At 42.0% G+C, this 17748-nt stretch overlaps 1 protein-coding gene across 1 annotated transcript in view; it reads right to left on the bottom strand.

The window, feature by feature from the left end:
• Nucleotides 1-1034: 1034 nt before the first annotated feature.
• The window catches only part of PTPRO (protein tyrosine phosphatase receptor type O), a 155304-nt gene continuing 138590 nt past the window's right edge, over nucleotides 1035-17748 (bottom strand). Inside the window, 10 exon segments of the mRNA XM_072849884.1 lie at nucleotides 1035-1533; nucleotides 2675-2795; nucleotides 5133-5268; nucleotides 7764-7918; nucleotides 9482-9604; nucleotides 10609-10743; nucleotides 13118-13194; nucleotides 13700-13790; nucleotides 14832-14913; nucleotides 16435-16470. Of these exon segments, the coding sequence (XP_072705985.1) occupies nucleotides 2691-2795; nucleotides 5133-5268; nucleotides 7764-7918; nucleotides 9482-9604; nucleotides 10609-10743; nucleotides 13118-13194; nucleotides 13700-13790; nucleotides 14832-14913; nucleotides 16435-16470 (940 nt within the window). The 3' untranslated portion in view covers nucleotides 1035-1533; nucleotides 2675-2690.

Genomic DNA, 17748 nt, shown 5'->3' with positions numbered 1-17748 from the left:
GTTATCAGGTTCCTGGAAGTAGCTGAGCTACAGAACTACATGGTGGTGCCCTGACAGGCAATAGCAGGCCCCGGGGTGAATGAATAAAAAGCATATGCGGGTGCGCTTGGTGTTTTGCGGATAGTGACTTCTTCACAGGTAAGCAATCCAGTGTGTTTACTTTCCATTCAAGTTTGTTTTGTTTACATTGAGTACCATTGCTGCTAACTTCCAATGAGGTGACACAAAGCAACAGGTTACAAAAATGCCATCAACATCCATTCTGACAGCATCCATGTCACAATACACAATGATGTACCGGAATTATACAAAGACAAAAAAAATATATATATAGCTAATTATTCTGGCTAGAACTGAAACTGACAGCGAAAAACAAAAGAGCCCCCCACCCTGACCCCGAAGCCCCTGCAGGAATCCATACCCACGCTTTGGCAGCCTCGTAGCAATGAAGTGATCATCAGCCCTTCACATGCCAAAACCTTGTTTTTGTAACATCGTGAATTCCTGGCTCGGAGAAATAGTTACATCCATTAAAGCACTTTTTTTTTTTTTTTCTTTCCACTCCCTCAACCTGAATCAGCTTCACATTTTTACACAGGGTTAATACTTATTAAAAATAATAAACAAATGAGGGGTATAGGCACCATAGACTGCTCGGACAGTTAAATGCTATAGTAATGGAGTCTAAGATATCCCAGCTTGAAACTCAGCTGCCCTTTGATTAGATTCATCTAAAACAAGAGCCTGATCAGTGGCGTTACTGAAAAGGTTGGCAAAGAGAGCAATCGCTCTGCTTAATTAGTAGTAGCACAGTCAAGAACTGAAACCACCCCATCTTTCAGTGGCGGCTGCCTGCTTCAGCTTCCGGCTTCATGGTTTGGATTTCTGCTCGTCAGTCCGTTCCTTGGGTCTTGTGCTCCCCCCAGACCCCATGTACATCAGTGCTGTAGGCAACAGTCAAATCCATGTACCCAGCAATCCCCCCCGCCCTCCCCCCCTTTCCTCTTCACAATTTCCAGATTTCTTCATGTATGTTCATGCCTCGCTATTCACTAATGAGGTATTATTAGATACTAACAATGCCTGCTCTCCTATGGACGTTGGCACAGACCAGTGACACATGAAGAAAGCTCTTCAGTCAACCATTAAAAAAATATTGCACTTACTTTAACCTTAAGCCCAACCTGCACAGAAAAAAAAACCATTAAAAATATTAACCAAAAGTACCAAACAAAAACCCAACACTCTGGAGCAATCTATTTTATGCACATATAGTGTCTTTTCCTTCATGTTGTTCAGTTGAATTTGGTCCAGTATTTTTAAAAAATGTCCAGAAATTAAACAGTTCAAAAGACACCGCAGGCTTGTTAAGGCTTTGTCTCCCCAGTGCTTCAGAAAGTTAAAAGTTTCTTTCTTTTATTGTCCGTGTACTGCAAAGCAGCGGTCTCTCGTGGCAGAACAACTGGCCGTTCAAACCATCAGAAGAAAAAAAAATCAGAAGCAAGGGAAGAGGGGTGTGCTTCATGGTCTCACCTGGAACCGAACAAACAGAATGGTTTAGAAATAAGAAAGGAAATAAATACGGTTCTTGGCATTTATTTTTACCAGCCCTCCATACAGGCTGGGACTGCAGCCCACCAGTACAAGCAGCTGGGCTCTGGGACTCAGATTAGACAGTAAACTACCTGAACATTAGGAAAAGTGAGGCAAATCGGGGTTCTTTTTACGGGCAGGGGAATGACGCACGCAGAGGTTAATAGAGTCGCACGTGCACCACCACAGACACACAGCGGAGACGACTGGTGTTGGTGCCCACAGCCCAGCTCTCCATCAGCTATTTGAAAAGCCAGTTTGTGGTGAAAGTCTGTAGCCTCCTGCTTCACCCAAAAGCAAACATTACGGTTATGGCTGGGTTATTACTGCCACCTAATGAACTAAAGCCCATTAACTTAACAGTGACGTATGTCCTCACAGCTTGTCCCCACCAGAAAACCTCTTGGTAGGTCAGAGCCCTGTGTTTTGCTCTGCAGCTGGCGACTAGGCTGGGCTGGTTGCATGCAACAGGTCAGGCACTGGGGCTCAGTGGAAAGGCAAGATGGTCATTTTGGTAGTACCAGTTTGAGACCCCTCCTGTTCCCTGGTTCTAGATTTATGAAAAAAAATTCGCCAGTGTTTCATGTCAGAGCTTTTTGGTTACCGTCTCGCCCTCCAGCAGGCTCTGTTGCCACAACAGCAGGGCTGGCAGAGCATCCCCAAACCTCTGCTGGCCTTGGTAACCTGGCAGTCGGTAAGTGACTTAAGATATTAAAGTCCTCCCCACCTTTCAGCTTTGTAAGGAGGGTTAGGACAAGCGGCAGGGAATGGTTAGATGCCTCACTCAGGATTTCCGGATTCTCTTTTTCTTTGAATGATGAGTGAGCCATCTTTACTCTTACAGTAAAGACAATATACTCTTACGGTGCCGTGGAAAGTATAGCGGGTTATTTACTGCAAGAGGCTAGAGGGATTTTCCTCACGCTCTCCATGTGAACATCACCTCAGAGGGGGATGAGGCCCAGAAGGCTCCAAACCGCCAGCAAAGCTCCTGGAGCAAACACCCATGACACTGGTTGCTGCCGAGCAGCCAGGATGCGAGGCTGTGGGCATGGGGCAGGGCTGGGCTTGCCTGACTTACCACCTGTGACTCTGAACTAGGACTTGCTGACGTTCTCGTATATGACATCGCTGATGCAGAACTGCTGCTTCTTCTTTTGCCACATCAGTTGCACACACTGGTGAATAAAAATGTATTGTTCCTGGAAGAAAAGACCAAATGAGTGGGCATTTTTGCACCTCAGAAAGTGTGACAAAAACCTGAACAGTGAAATAGTTTGATAGTTCACAGTAACAGCCTGCACAGCTTCTCCGTCTCTCCCTCCTCAGCCCCTCGCAATATACAGTGAGTTGTCAGCTCTCAAAATAATAGCCTGCAGTTGTTACAGATAGCAGCTGGGGAAGCACAAAATCCACCTGAGCTGCCCTGGCATCATAACCGCTTATTAATAACCTGAATAAGGATGGGAGAGAAGAGAAAGAGAAGAGAAAGAGAAGAGAAAGAGAAGAGGAGAATAGTTCAGTTGGAGCTGAGCTTAAGTGGATCTACTTTATATTGCCTGAGAATGAATTAATTCCCAGAAAGGTACCTGAATGCTTTATGTCCAACAAATTGCATCCATGCCACATATGCACCTGAAATATTGTAATGAACTTCATGTTCCTTAGTGCTTGACTTCTTTGCCAATGAAAAGCTGAAACCTGATTTTGTTCACAGAGCAGTTAATTATTTCGGGGGTTATCAACCTCTGTGCAAATGACACTGTAAGTAAATCGGGTCAATCACATGCACCATTATACTTGTGGACAGGTTTTTGTGCAACAAGACTGTGATTATCTTTGCTTTTGGTTATGGACTGGCTTTTCTAGGCATTATCATCATACAGATTAAACACTGTAATTCAATTTGGAATAACCTTAATGGATGACTTTTAGATTTCAAAGAGAAGGCAAACCCTGATGAATCCTTACACTAAACTTTATGTGCACCAGGCACAGGGAGCAAGTGCATCTCAAGCAAAAACAACTGTCCCAAAGCCTGAGTCTGGATTTCAGCCCCTCTCCCCAGTGGCCTGCTGATGTCAGGAGATAACAATATGAGTTTGAAGCATGTTTCAGTCCACAGAAATGCCTGGATTTCCTCCCACCCACTAATTGGGAGCGACCAGTTTCAATTCAGGGTATTCTCCAATCTAACCCCCTTTTAGGGCCTGCACCATTTGTTTTTTTTAAACTGCTCAGCAAGACACTGCCAAGTTTCCAGTGTGCGAGGCAACGTGAACCCAGGTGAGCTGTGTGTGGTATCAGGTTTTGTAAGGCAAGCCTTTTCAGTGGCCTCTGTGCCTGGGTGCCAGTGCCACCTAGTGACCTCGGTGGCCAGACTTGGCCACCGCCTGGAGCAGCAGGAGCTCAGCGACCACCAAAGCCCAGCCCTTGATATCAGCTCCAGGCAGGCAATGAGTTTGTACACGAAAAAAAAAAATAAATCCCATCACCTCTGGAGTGGTAACGCAATTGCAGCTGAAATCAACCATCAGGATTTGTTTCTCTGGTGTTTACATAAGGATCTGCCTTTGGATTAATATAGTGAATTGTGATGAAAAGTGGTAGCTTGATAGGAATGATCCAGAATGGTCTGAGAATGATGACCTTTTTTCATTTCTAGATGCTAGTTGTTGTCACTGCAGGTTTTCCTCCTCCTCTCCCCTCCCTGCTAAATCTTCTTTGCTTTGCTCTGGATTCAACAATCCTTGGCAACAAATTATCTGCCAGACCTAGCCTGCAAACAGTGATGGTGGCACTTCCAACTGTATGGAGGTTGCCAGCTTATACTGTGTCTAACCAGTGAAGAGTACAACAGGCGTGAAATCTTCCCCTCATTAGTAGAGGAACTGGGAAGGTTTCAGATGCATAAAAGCTTCTGCTTTGGAAAAAGAGTTTGTGATTTTTTTCCATTATATATTCTGAGAATATGATTATTCTCCTGACATTTGCCTTAAAAACAGAAAAAGAACTACCCAGCAGATATTTGGGCAGGGAGAGGGGCAAGAAGGGTGTCTGGCAGACTCACAATCCTTTTGTCTGTTCTGCTTGTTATTTATAGTACCATTGTGTAACTGAGTTTCTGCACTTGGCCAGATGACACCCTCTTGAACAAGCGTGAATGGCTGTCCGATACTGATATAATTTCATGAGCCATTAATCCCCTCAGCAAGCCCAATTCTTTTCAAAATGGTTTGAAAATTTCATATGTTAATCTCTTCCAATGCATTTTTTGCATATTAATTTCACAGAAGGTGAGAATAACTCATCCCCTCTGGAAGACGTCAGTGAGATTGTAGATATATTATCAGACTCACCTATGAGCAGATTAGTAATGTGACAATATTACAGTGAAGATGAAAACTTAATTGCATCTATTCATAGCTATTTTGTCAAGTGTTCAGGGGGAACAACAGTCGTTGGACATGAACACGCTACAGAGAGGTACGAAATAGAGCCGATGATACATTCACAATGTTGAAGTGAACTGAGCTTACCTCTGTCTGCACCATGGACATTCTGTAGGACCGCATGTCAGACACCAGGCCCAATATATCTACGAACTCATGATCACGGATGTGCTGTAGGAGCCGATCCAGGGCTATGAAGGTTCCTGTTCGTCCCACGCCAGCACTGCAACACACAGAGACATGCATCGCATTTCAGGTTTTTCTGATGGGGACACACAGGAAAATCAGTGGTACTGCAAAAAGCAGGTGTCCTCCAGCTGCAAAATCAGATGTAGCTAATCTGAAGTCAGACAGGCTGGTTAATCTGTAGGATTTAATGCCGTGCAACTCTTCATCCATTGTTTAGGCAGAATGTATGGAGTGGATGGCTCTGCAATTATTTCACCTTCCTATACTCCTCTTCAGGCACTCACATGCAGAATGTGCATGCACACCCTCACCCACCCTTAGCTGTCTGCTCTTCCTACACTTTCACTGCTCTCCTCAAAGATTTCTAACATCTCTAACTACAGGGGCTGTAGCTGTAACTGCAGAGACCCGCTCAGCAGTGACTGCTGCACAGAGGCAGCTGGGGTTGAACCTGCACGATTCAGTTCCACAGCTCTCCACACTGCAAAGCTCTCAGCTTTGCAAAGGCACTGCATTACTGCAGTTCATCCTCAAAGGATGAACCACCCAGAAGAGTCTACACTCCAGGACTTCTGCCTTGGGAGCATGAGACAGAAATAGTCAGCAACTACTCGGCTGACAAATCTTCACCCCCCCCCCCCAAGAGAAGCTTAGTGACTAGAAAAAAGTCATGCTGTTTTGATTTAGAGATTCTTATATGCATATGATTTTTTGCATTATGATTTCACATGTAAAGTTTAAGTCTGATTTCATTATGAGTGTGGCTTTGAGGTTTTATAGAGTTTCATATAGCGTTGCAACACCATACCTACTACTAAGGATAGAAGTGTGTGTCTTAGCAAAAGTTCTTTCTGCTGTCTTGTCACATTTTTTCAGAAAAGCCTTGAAACTATTTGCAATAAAGTTTAACAGTTCATCTCAACACAGTTCAACATAACTGTCATGAAACAGGGGGTTTCTTGTTTGTGTTTAACAAAAGTGTCAATATCTTGAATGAGACTAATACAACGGAACTTCTGATCTATTTATTTGACAGATTCATTAATTGATAAATTCATTCTGTGCCTTCTTTAACAATTGAGAACAATTGCTGTAGCAGTTGATCAACACATTCTTTCTCCCCCCTTCCACTAATTTCATAGCATTGCTACTTTTAATCTATGATGTGGTCTAAGACTTATAGTATACTGTGAAAATACTATCTGAAAATATCTCTCTCTGCTGCTAGAAGCATCCTAATTAAAAAGAAAAGACTACAGTTGTTAACCAGCTCTCTGATACTTGCTTCTATTCCTTCCTAGAACAATTAAGTGGTATATAAGGGGTTTGATTTCACAATGCTGCATATAAATCTCTTCCCTGGCTTACTAGCACCTTTCTCGATATTAGGACACCCAGAACAATATCCCCTATGAATTTCTCCATTAAGTTACAGGGGAGCGCTGCACGATTTGCTGCTTTTACAAATGCTGTTGTTGTCTTGCATTCCAGTAGAACACTAAGTGCCTTATCTGGAAACTAGCAATGATATTACTATAAAAGACTGTTTTCTGGGAAGGAGCTCTACAAAGTACGCAAAGTGGTGGCAAGAGAGAGTCAGTGCCGGCCATCACATCAGCAGCAGGAAAGACACCAGGAAAGCTGGAGGGTGCTGACACATTGTGCAGCAACGTAACTGCTGCCTCTGGGGTGGGTGATGTAGGGTCGGCCGAGATTAATCTCATCAAGCCTTGACTTCCATTAGGAGTGTGTTACCATAATGCACACATATTCATCCACTGCAGCCCATCTATTTACATATTTCTGAGAAATCTGTTGTGAGTAGCTCTCGCCCTAGGAGCCACAAAGAGGTTTGAAGTCAGTTGGGAGAGTTGCATCAGGAACCAATGATATCATCACTAACATGGCAGCTGCCCCCAGAGAGGCCAAGTAAGTGAGCATCTTAATAAAAGGCCAGATGATGTCCGAGACAGAAATCTGATGGTATATAAAACAACATTCCTCCCAAAAAAAGAAAAAACCCATATAACTGTTATCATGGGATACCAGTATTACTGCTAGCACAGGATAGTGCTCTTCATGTCACCTCCTGAAAGTGCCAAAAGTACAAGTGACCAGAGGAGGATCTGCACAGAGCCACACTTCTGCAGGGGAGCAGCATACTGAAGCAGGCTGCTGGCCGGACCACACCATCCGTATCATGAAGGTGTGGAAATGAGAGACCAGGGGCAGGCTCTGAGCTGGTGTAAATCAGGATTGCCTGCTGTGCCTCCTGAAGCCATTAGTTTATAACATCCAAAGAGCTGAGTCTACTCCAGAAAGCAGTGCCTTCATGTTTATGGCTGCAGGCTGAAATCCCAGCCCCACTGTAGTCAAGGAGGGAGACTAAAGGGAGATTTTACCCTTAACACCAAAGAGAACGCTCTCCAGCTAACAGGTGAGCAGAACTCCGAAATCTCTCCTTCCAATGTTTCCTAACCTATTTAACAAGTTACACCCTTTAGTTCTCCGTTTCCTTGAAGCATTTACCTGCAGTGTATGATTATGGGGCCTTTACTCTTTGCTGATTTCTGTCTGACCATCTGTACAAACTGGAGGATGCTTTCGGCAGCGTTGGTCGTGGGGACACCATGATCTGGCCAGGCAGTGTAGTTAAAATGCATCACGTCTTGCACCTCATCAGCCTAATGGGAAAAGCAGAACAGCAGCATGTTCACAGGAGTTTTAACAGTGCAGTCACGCTCAGTCAGACTGAGGGGTTTTTGTCATTTTGTGGTTGTGGGTTTTTTTTCCCCCAAATACAGCCTAAGAAATTAAAGTCAGCCAAAAAAATGGCGAAGCATTTACATGCTGTTTGATTAAAAAGGGGAGGGGATATCAGGCCATCATTATCAAAAAGGCACGAATTCTTGTTTCTGGGTTTGGGATTTGGTTTTTGCTTTTTTTCCTCACAGTGGTTTGATTTGATTTTGCTTTTAAATCAAGAATTGTTGCATTTCTCAAGTTTAGGCTTTCTTCCTCTTTCTATTCCATTCCCTCTCCTTTTCTCGTTTTGCCACAGATAAAGAACAATGCTGTTGGCAAACAATCAAGACTGGACTCTTGAGAGTTTTTCTTTACAAGTTTCAAAGAAAAAAAAAGCAAAAGGGAAGAAAAAAAATCATTACAGGGGCAAAGGAAATATTTAGAAAGATACCCATTATTATAAAAAAGGTTTATAATGCTAAAAACTCTACTAGCTTTAAGAGAAATAAGATCCTCAACACAATTAATTTTGTCTTTGAGACTTAAAGGAACTCAAAACATGGGGAGGGGTGGGGGGTGTCATCACCAAAATCCATGGCAGGCAATGCTTTTAGTTTTGCCATTCTGGGTCAGGCTAAATAACCCTCCTGCAGTAAACTCCAGTCACAGGCAACAGCAGATCCATAGGCAAAGGATATTAAAAAATGAGATCAGTACAAAAGACCCCAAAGCAGCTGCCCTGCGTTTGATAAAGGACAGTTTACCTAAACTGCAAACTGCAGTCTCGTCATTATTTTCAATGTATGGCAACAGCCCAACACATTGTGTTTTATGCATTTGTGCTCCTAGCCTGCACCCTGTGCACGCTTTGTAATGCAGAGAGGCATGGCTGAGTAGGACTAAGGTCCTGGGCCAATGCTGACATGCCAGCGCCCAGCTTTTTTCATGTCCCCTCCATATCTCTAACCTTTCCTTCACGAGCTGGTGCCTGCAACTGTCTGGTGTGGAAAACAAAGCTAGAAATAAATGCTTGAAAATCTGACAGCTTTAATTTGGAAATCGCATGCTCTCACATGTGTTTCAATACTTTATGGGACTATATGAATATTGCAGAATTGCCCTTTTGAAAAACATTTTCAATTTCTACACTGGTATTTTCAAGTTTTGAATAGCTTATAGAAACAAGATATGCCTGAGATAAAGAAACGAAGTTTACACATTTGTTGTCACTAATTATTAGCACCACAGAAATGTCCAGAACTCTGGTACTACTGTTGTTTCAGTCTTGGACTTTGCTGAGAAATTCACAGAAATTACAATTTTAAGGGAAAGTCTTGTGATTTAGCCATTTGCCTGTGTAGACTGAGGATCCACAATCTTTCTATCTATCAATCTTTCTCTCATTTCCCACTGAATGCCAGAAATAGACAAAAGTTAAAGAAAAGGCTGGACCGAAATTACTCCTGCTCTTTTAGTAGGGCCATGCAAAATGTTTCACTTACGTAGCTAATTCGGAAATTCCTATAAACCCAGTCTGTGTGTTCCTCCTCAGACAGCATCTCCACTGTGATGTCCCCATATGCAACAGGATCTTCTGTAAAAGGCCAGTAATGATCACATTTCACCTGAAAGGAAAATACATACATACATATTTGTATTTATATAAATATATATATATATGCATATATAAAAAAGCACAATCAAAAGTATACTGAACCTCAGTTTTAGAAATGTCTACAGCACTATTTACTTGACACTGCAATAAGAGGTAATGTATCCTGCAATGACTTTCAGCCTGATCACTCCTATTTGTGTAACTGTGGACATAAGGTATACGTTGGTTTTCTGAAGGGTATCATTAGTATAGTGAAGAATGGAAATACATACTGTCTTTTTAGATTGTTACTTTTCCTAATAGAATAGGTCTAAAAGGAACAAAACACGGGGAACAAGAATATTCGTATAAAAAAAATATATTCCAAGTAATTCTATTATAATGTAAAAGAAAATGTAAAGCATAACACTCGTATTTTATTATTATTTAAACTTAAAAGCACAGAATCACAGAATGGTTGAGGTTGGAAAGGACCTCTGGAAGTCATCTTGTCCAACCCCCCCTGCTCAAGCAGGGCCACCTAGAGCAGGTTGCCCAGAACTGTGTCCAGATGGCTTTTAAATATCTCCAAGGAGGGAGACTCCACAACCTCTGGGCAACCTGTGCCAGTGCTCAGTCACCCTCACTGTAAAAAAGTGTTTCCTGATTTCAGATGGAATTTAATGTGTTTTAATTTGTGCCCATTGCCTCTTGTCCTGTCACTGGGCACCACTGAGGGGTCCCTTGTCTCCATTCCCTCCCATCAGGTATTCATACAGAGTTACAAGATCCCCTGAGCCTTCTCTTTTCCAGGCTGAAGCGTCCCAGCTCTCTTCAGCCTCTCCTCATGTGAAAGATGCTTCAGTCCCTTAATCATCCTGAAATGCCTGCCATAAGTGAATGAAGTGCCATTCCAAGTCTAGTTATGATGCTGCCTCATGATCAGGAAACAATGCAAAGAAATTAACTCAGCAGAAAATAAATATGTTTTCAGAGTAGTTTCTTTTATACTATGTGCCAGATTTTGTTACGTACCCTTCTTTTCTCATTACACTGAGTGAGCATAACAATAATTTGAGATTTTTGCTGGAGAACCATCTTCCAAAAATCATTCCTAGTTTCTGGCAGTGGTCCTTGGGTTGCAATGTATTCCTGGGGTGAATTATAACCCTAAGAAACAAAGACACAGGTGCTGTTTAGCAACATGATTACTGCTTCAGAACACATATTTTTCTCTGGCACACGTATTTTTTAGCTTGCTCAAGTTCAGTTTGTACTTTTAAAAGTTATTTCTAATATAAAGAAACTACTTCATTATTTTTTTTGTATTTATTTTGAGATTACAACTTTTGCCAGTTTTTGGTGCTCCCAAAGTGTAAGCAATCTAGAATATAGGACAGAAGGTGAAGCTGTTACTATACAAATCCTTTGCCCAGAGAGCAGGAAAGGCAACATTAAAAAAACAAGTAATGAGAATCCTAAACCAAAGTTCCATTTTCTTCCAGATTTCATAATTTAAGGGTTTGTTTACTTATAGACATAAAACCAATTTCAGACGCTTAGCCTGCTCATCCCAAGCAGTGCCTGTGGTGATTTTCAGTCACTGATGTAAATGGAAGGTAGCAATGAACAGGATTATATGCATGTGTTTATGTCATAAGGACTTAAATTAGTAAAATATTAATTAGAATTCTGCTTAAAATAATAGAGAACATGCCGAGTCAACACCCTTAACAGATTATCATTGCTATGTTTTATTGAAGCTCAGATGCTTTATATCCATGTATTCCTTCTCCTATCCCTATCAACATGCTTTTAGTTGGAAAGACTCCTTCCCCTCTCCAAAACCAAAGGACTGTTATAAAGACTATTATAAAAGGTCCACAGAATGGCCATTTTGGCATCTGCCATAACCATATTTGCTGAGATTGTATCATCAAAACTGCATTTGGAAAGTTATTTGATATTCCTAATAAGAGCAAAAGATATATCCAACACACAGCATGATTCCATGTAAATTGGGCAATTTCTGTGCCACCACAGTATGTGGACTGTAAAAATATTAGTGATTTGGGAGCACTTTCCATAAATGGCTTCCTCCAGACATCTCTAGAAGTCAGCTCATTCTGAGTTTTTGCACTACACAGAATTTGCTGTTTGTTTGTCTGCAGGGGCTATGTCTGACCTAAGTGTCAAACCTCTGTTATCACAGAGACACAGGTTACTACTTGTATCCGTGTTTGGAGGCAGGTACTCAGTGGAGAAGCAATTGTCAGGAAAAGCCAAGCATTAAGGTGACATGTCTGGCCCAGTTTCTATGGTCAGCATTATGCTATAAGTAGAACTAAAGAGATGTAAACTATAAAAAGGAACTGAGCAATCTGAAAAGGACCACTACATAAAATCCTATTATCCATAATCCCATGTCAGAGAAGTTTCCTCAGTTGTGAGTCATGCTTTTGAAGGCTCGAACATTTTTCTTTCTTGATTCACTGCGAGCTCAAGCACTTGCAGCTTGGGTGTTTAGGTTTAGGCTCTTGACACATAGAAACTAAGTACAGGCAACGTGCTCAGCAGTACATGCATGGGCAACGCCACAGTGGCAAAGAAGTGGTTTCACTGACTCATCTGAGGGCTCCTCCCTTTTTCATAATGCTGACTCAGCTCTCTCCAGCACAGCCAGGGCCAGCTGTGTCTTCTGTTCGCGGCAAGGGTGCAGAAATGCTCGTCTGTCTATGGTCCCCAAATGAAAGGTCTTTTTCTAAGTGGATGCTGTACTGTCCTGCCTCCTCTCCATGCAGAGCAACCCAGTGGATGCTGCTCTCCCTAACACAGCTTAGACTGAGCCACAGCAAGGCAGGGGTAACAGAGGGGCAAACCTTTGTGGCAGTGGCAGGGATAAGCCTAAGTGACTGCACAAGCTCAGGTGAGAGTAGAAAGAGCTGACGCAGTTTTAGCCCACCCCCAGCGTCAAACTGTTTGACTACAGCTCTGCGTATACTTTAATTATACAAAAACCCTGGTAAACGGCTGCTCTATGCCAGGCAGAGGGAGGCACACCGGGAGCACCAGAGATGAGGCAGAAAGCAGAAGCTCCCTCCCCACACCATCTGGGCTGTGTGCATTTTGTCAGTTGTGGAGTGTCTGCCTTAATCCTTTTTCCGTGTGCTGTAGAAACCTGGAAAAATTTCTTTAAAGTTCCTTATGTTTTTCCTAGCTGACTTAAAAAGCCACTGGACCACTTAACATTCCCACCTCCCCATTTCTCTACCAGTCCAATCTGGGTTTCACAAAGATTCACACACAGCTCACCCAGTGCTACTGTGGCAAAATTTGCCAAAAATTTTCCTCCACTCCTTTTTTTTTTTTTTTTTTTTTAAATGGCTGGTGAAAAGTACAGTTCCCTGCAGGCAAAATATTGGAAGCTGAAGAGATGCTGAGAACATGTTTGAGCTTCCCGGAGACATTGTGCTATTTGCAGGTGACACACTCTAACTGCTGTGCAGGGGACTGTTCTTTACACTGACCAAGTCTCTTTACTCACAGGAATGTAGTTGGCGTTAATGTAGTCAGATCCCTCTTCTTCATTCATTGAAACTAATCGGACACGACTAAAATCATCTGTAAAAGAAAAAAAAATTGGCTCTCAAACACAGCACTCATCTCCAACTAGGCAAAATTAAAATTAATCCTATAAAAACTGAAAAAAAATCTATTAAAAAAATAGAGAATGCTCATATTTACCAACAGAGAGCAATGCTTGCTTCAGTAAACACTACATGGATGCACCATCATTACTGTTCTGCAAAATACACCCTCCAACTGCCGTCCCTTTGGGGTCCCTTAGGTTTCATTAAAATCATAAGAAAAATATAGTAACACTACTCAGTAGTAGAAACGACCTTGTGTTTCTCACCTCCAAACTCCTGTCTTGATAAACATCCCCAGAAAGCTATGTCTCTTCAAAGCTAACAAAAAACATCTATTGCCTGGTTGTCCCTAAGGGCAGGTTTTAGAACAGGCTTTTATCAGTCAGAAAATCTGTCCTGATTCTCCAATTCTCTTATTAAAACTCTTCTTTCCCTCTCAAGGGACTTTAGCAGGAGCCTGTATGTATTTTACTTACATGGCAGGATATTTGTGTAGCGATTTTTACAGCGATTCATGGGAAGATCAGCAGCAAAGTGGGGTATGTCAAGCCCGATCAGTTTTAGCTCCTGGGGTAACAGAAAGAAAACCGCCAAGGTTAAACTCACAAACACTCAAAAAATAATTCTTTGTGAAGTGATTACTTGTGGCAGGTACCAGACTGAAAATGTTCATAAATCACTTTATAAACTGCCAGCAGGATTACACTGACTTTCCTTATCTGATGCCTCTGAGTTTGGCTCCAAGCAGCTAGAGAGCAATGATGTGGCCTCTCCTGCAGATGCTGCCAACGCACTGCTGCCATCCAAGGCTGTGACTGCAGACTGCTCCTCTCCACCTGCACTTAGGTAGCCAAAATAGGTCAAACCAGGGGTTGATAAGTTATGCTGTGGTGGTCATCCACCCTACTTAAAGGGCTTTCTTCAAGTCCTCAAGTGGCTTTTGATCTTGATGCCGAGGAATGCTTGGAAGATCTTTCTAGTCATTGCCTTCAGTAGTTACATGTAATATATGATGCATCAGAGGACTTCTCACTGGTAGAACATGTCAAAAGGGAACATGTCAGCCACCCAGAACGGTGGTAACTGACAGTCCTCCCCACCCCTTCCATGTTTAAATCTTCGGGAGCTAGCTCTAGGATAGGAGCTTTTTAGTTTTATACTACTAACCTGACTTTAAATTCTGGGTAATTAAAAGAATGTACCTGAACTGGTCTTAGAGAGACCTCCTTGCTCTTAAAGAGATTTCTGATATTACCTTCTCTTTCCAGTGCTGCCCCTCAAATTAAGGGCATTAAATAAACAAAACAAAGGCATTAAAATCCTGAATCCAGTTCAGGCTGCCAGCATGTCCTAAACTTAAAGGAAGTGTGTCAGTCTGACAATCATCTTGAATGTGATGAGCCACTCAAATCAGCTTACTAAATGCAGTCTTTAACAAAACCAAGGCCCGCTTTTAAATCCTGCAGAACTTGAAGTGAAGCTGACCCACCCAGCAACAGCGCACATTAAACAACACAGAATACAGGAACACACCACAGAAACCTAACATCTGGAAAATGCTGATCTAAGCATGGCAGCTAGGAGAGGACAGAGTCCCCACAGATTTACCTCAAATTGCAGAGAAAATTTATAATCTGAATCTTTGGCCATATCCTTGATGTAGCCATCAAAATCATCCAACTGGACAGGGCTTTAAAAGAAAAACACACAGAAATTAAGAAAAAGAATAAACTTTTTTACTGCATTTTATTTCTATTTTCCCCCAGAATACTATGGAGTCATGAGTATGTATTTACAACTGTTAATGCTAGAAAGCAACAATAAAGAGGAAAAAAAATCTTGTGGTTCAGTGCCACCAAATGGTGGGCATATTGCTCATTACCTGCATCCTACCATAACGGCACCAGAAAGAGAGGCTGAGAGAGGGGTGCTGATCCTTCTGGCTGAGCTGAATGCTGCAGCTGCTGGTGCTGATGATGACAGGAAGCACCCTGGTTTGGCGGGGTTGGAGTTGTCCTACCCAAGGGAAACCACTGGTCCGAGGCAAGGGGAATGGCCCATGCACCCTTCCTATGATTCCCTGGCCCCTGAACAACTTTTGCAGGTGGGTATGTCCCCAAGGCACAGGTGGCAGCGCAATAAGCGTTAATCCAGCACCCCATCGCAGACCCACTCCCTGGACCACCCCACCAGCGTGCTTCTGGCACCAAGGCAGCTGCTGCTTCATTTAAGTTGCCTCTTGTGCTATGTAAAATGTTGCTTTCAGATGTTCTCACATCTGGCAAAATTCATCTCAGCTTTGCTCATGCAGAAAAATGGATTTCATATTTGGGTTTTGATTTTTTTTAGAAAGTCCACAAAGAAATCCCTTAAAATAGCATTTTGGATGCCACTGTTGTGACTGCTTCCTCTGCTGGCTTTGAGAACTATACACATTTGTCATTAGAGGTCAAATTCTCCTCCCAGAGAGATGGTGGCTAAAAAAGTGGCATATAACTATATACAAAACCATGCAGAGTTTCAGCAGGTATAAATTAGCCTTGATTTAGCGTCTCACATCATTCTACACACTTTTTCACCAGGTGAGGGTCTATCTGTTAGTACAGGAACAGCCTCTGAACATAATGGAGAAATAATTAGGCTAACGCTCTGAATAACGAAACACAGGTAAACAGCTTCCCTCACCTAATTATCATGCTCTAATTTACAAGCTACTGAAGCATGTACACAGTAATCTTTTCATTTACTTTGAGGCAATATGCCCAAAGGAACCTGTCTTATCACCACTTAATTACTCCTGTTTACTCGTTAGCATTAATGATATAATGTTCTAGCAACAACCGTAATGAGAGCCTCATGTCAAGAGGGAAATATCACTAGAAACAAATGTATCCCAGTTTTTCACCATTTGTCATTTTTAACTAAGGATAAGCTCTGTTGGAATCACTAAGATAGATAATTGATCTTTTCCCTGATGACTAATTTTCTATCAGTAAGGAGCTGTTTTACCGCAACCTATCTGTTGAGAAGAATTGCTTTTGTCCAATTATTGTTTGTTTTCCACCTTCAGGTATCTCTCTCAGGATGTGTTTACCAAGAAGTTTTCTGTATCTGTAACTGTAATATCACTATACTATGTACTCCACAATGCATGTTTAGTCTAAGGTGATTTGGTTTTTTTATTTCTTTAAATATCAAAGAAGTTACATACTTGGTCAGCTTTCTCTTCTTTAATCCATTTTTACTCCTGTAAATAAAAAAGAACTGTTTTTCATTCATTCATTAAACTATTGTATAGTCTTTATTCAAAGTTAGTACTGATTTAAGAACATATGTTTTCTGGCCACCATCATACTCGGGATGAGATTGGTGATAATATCTTGGAGATTTTTAAGCTGATAGCAAAACTTCCATTGACACCAATGGGATGCGTTTTCCGTTCTGTGGCTCTGAGAACGACCTGCTTGTGAAAGGGAAAACATGTGCCCAACATAAGCAATGGGTCCTCTACAAATCCTGACCCAACAGTGCTGTTGGCTTCAGGTGGGCTGGGGCTGAGTCCCCGGGGCCCGAGCCCGGCCGAGCTTGGCAGGGGGCTGTGCTGTTGCAGGGGACGGGGCACCACGGTGCTCCCCGGGCTGCTCTGCTCCAGCTCTAGCGGGCTGGGAAACTGGATGCCAACACTAGAGAGCAACCAGGAACGAGAAACGTCTGTTGGGTAAAGGGAGAAGACCACCATTTGCAAATTCAAGGAAGGGTGAAGGAAAAAGGAAAGGGCCCGAACACTTTCTCACCCATTTCGCAACCTGCCTATGACGATCAATGAAGACAATGGCAAATATCTTACTGACTTCAGGGGGACTCAAGCTTAAACCTTAGATAATTTTAATTGACTCTTAACAGCTAGAGATAATTATGCCACTCATGTAATACACTGTTTTCACATGATTTATAAGTGATATAATTCACTAGCGACAGTTGCGAGCAAGCTTATGAGCGTGTTAAGCAGTATAACCCATAAGATATGGACTTAAGAACTGCACTACACTAACTACCACCATGTAATTTTTGGAGGGGGGGGGGTGTTCATTTTGTTGTTGCCACAAAGAAGTTAAGCAATCAATCAGATTAAATGCACAAAGTGAGCACCCTGAAATAATTTGGCTAGAGGTCTGAAAACACTGATCCCCCCTGTTAAACCAGCTACAGATCACAAATAGATTCTTGCTTACTCAGAGGGATTTTAGTAGTGTCATTTTTTTTCTCCTGGGCATTAAACAATATCTGTTAATTAATCACATTATAATGATGCTATTTTTAATTTCATGATGATATTAAAATGATTTCTAGATAACTTGGGTCACAGCTTTAATTAGTAAATTAAAGGTGAAGACTTTTAATTTCAAAACAATGAAAATATAGAGAAAGAAATATTAAAAAGTGGAGTATTTTTATTTTTCTACCCTGCTAAGTTTAGAAATGAAATTTAAAAAAAGACAAAAATCATTCATTTCCAAAATTAAGT

This window comes from Ciconia boyciana, chromosome 1, assembly GCF_034638445.1.
Source record: "Ciconia boyciana chromosome 1, ASM3463844v1, whole genome shotgun sequence".
In the NCBI taxonomy this organism is placed as follows: domain Eukaryota; kingdom Metazoa; phylum Chordata; class Aves; order Ciconiiformes; family Ciconiidae; genus Ciconia; species Ciconia boyciana.
Note: the sequence above shows the minus strand (reverse complement) of the source record. Positions and strands in the feature narration are given on the sequence as shown.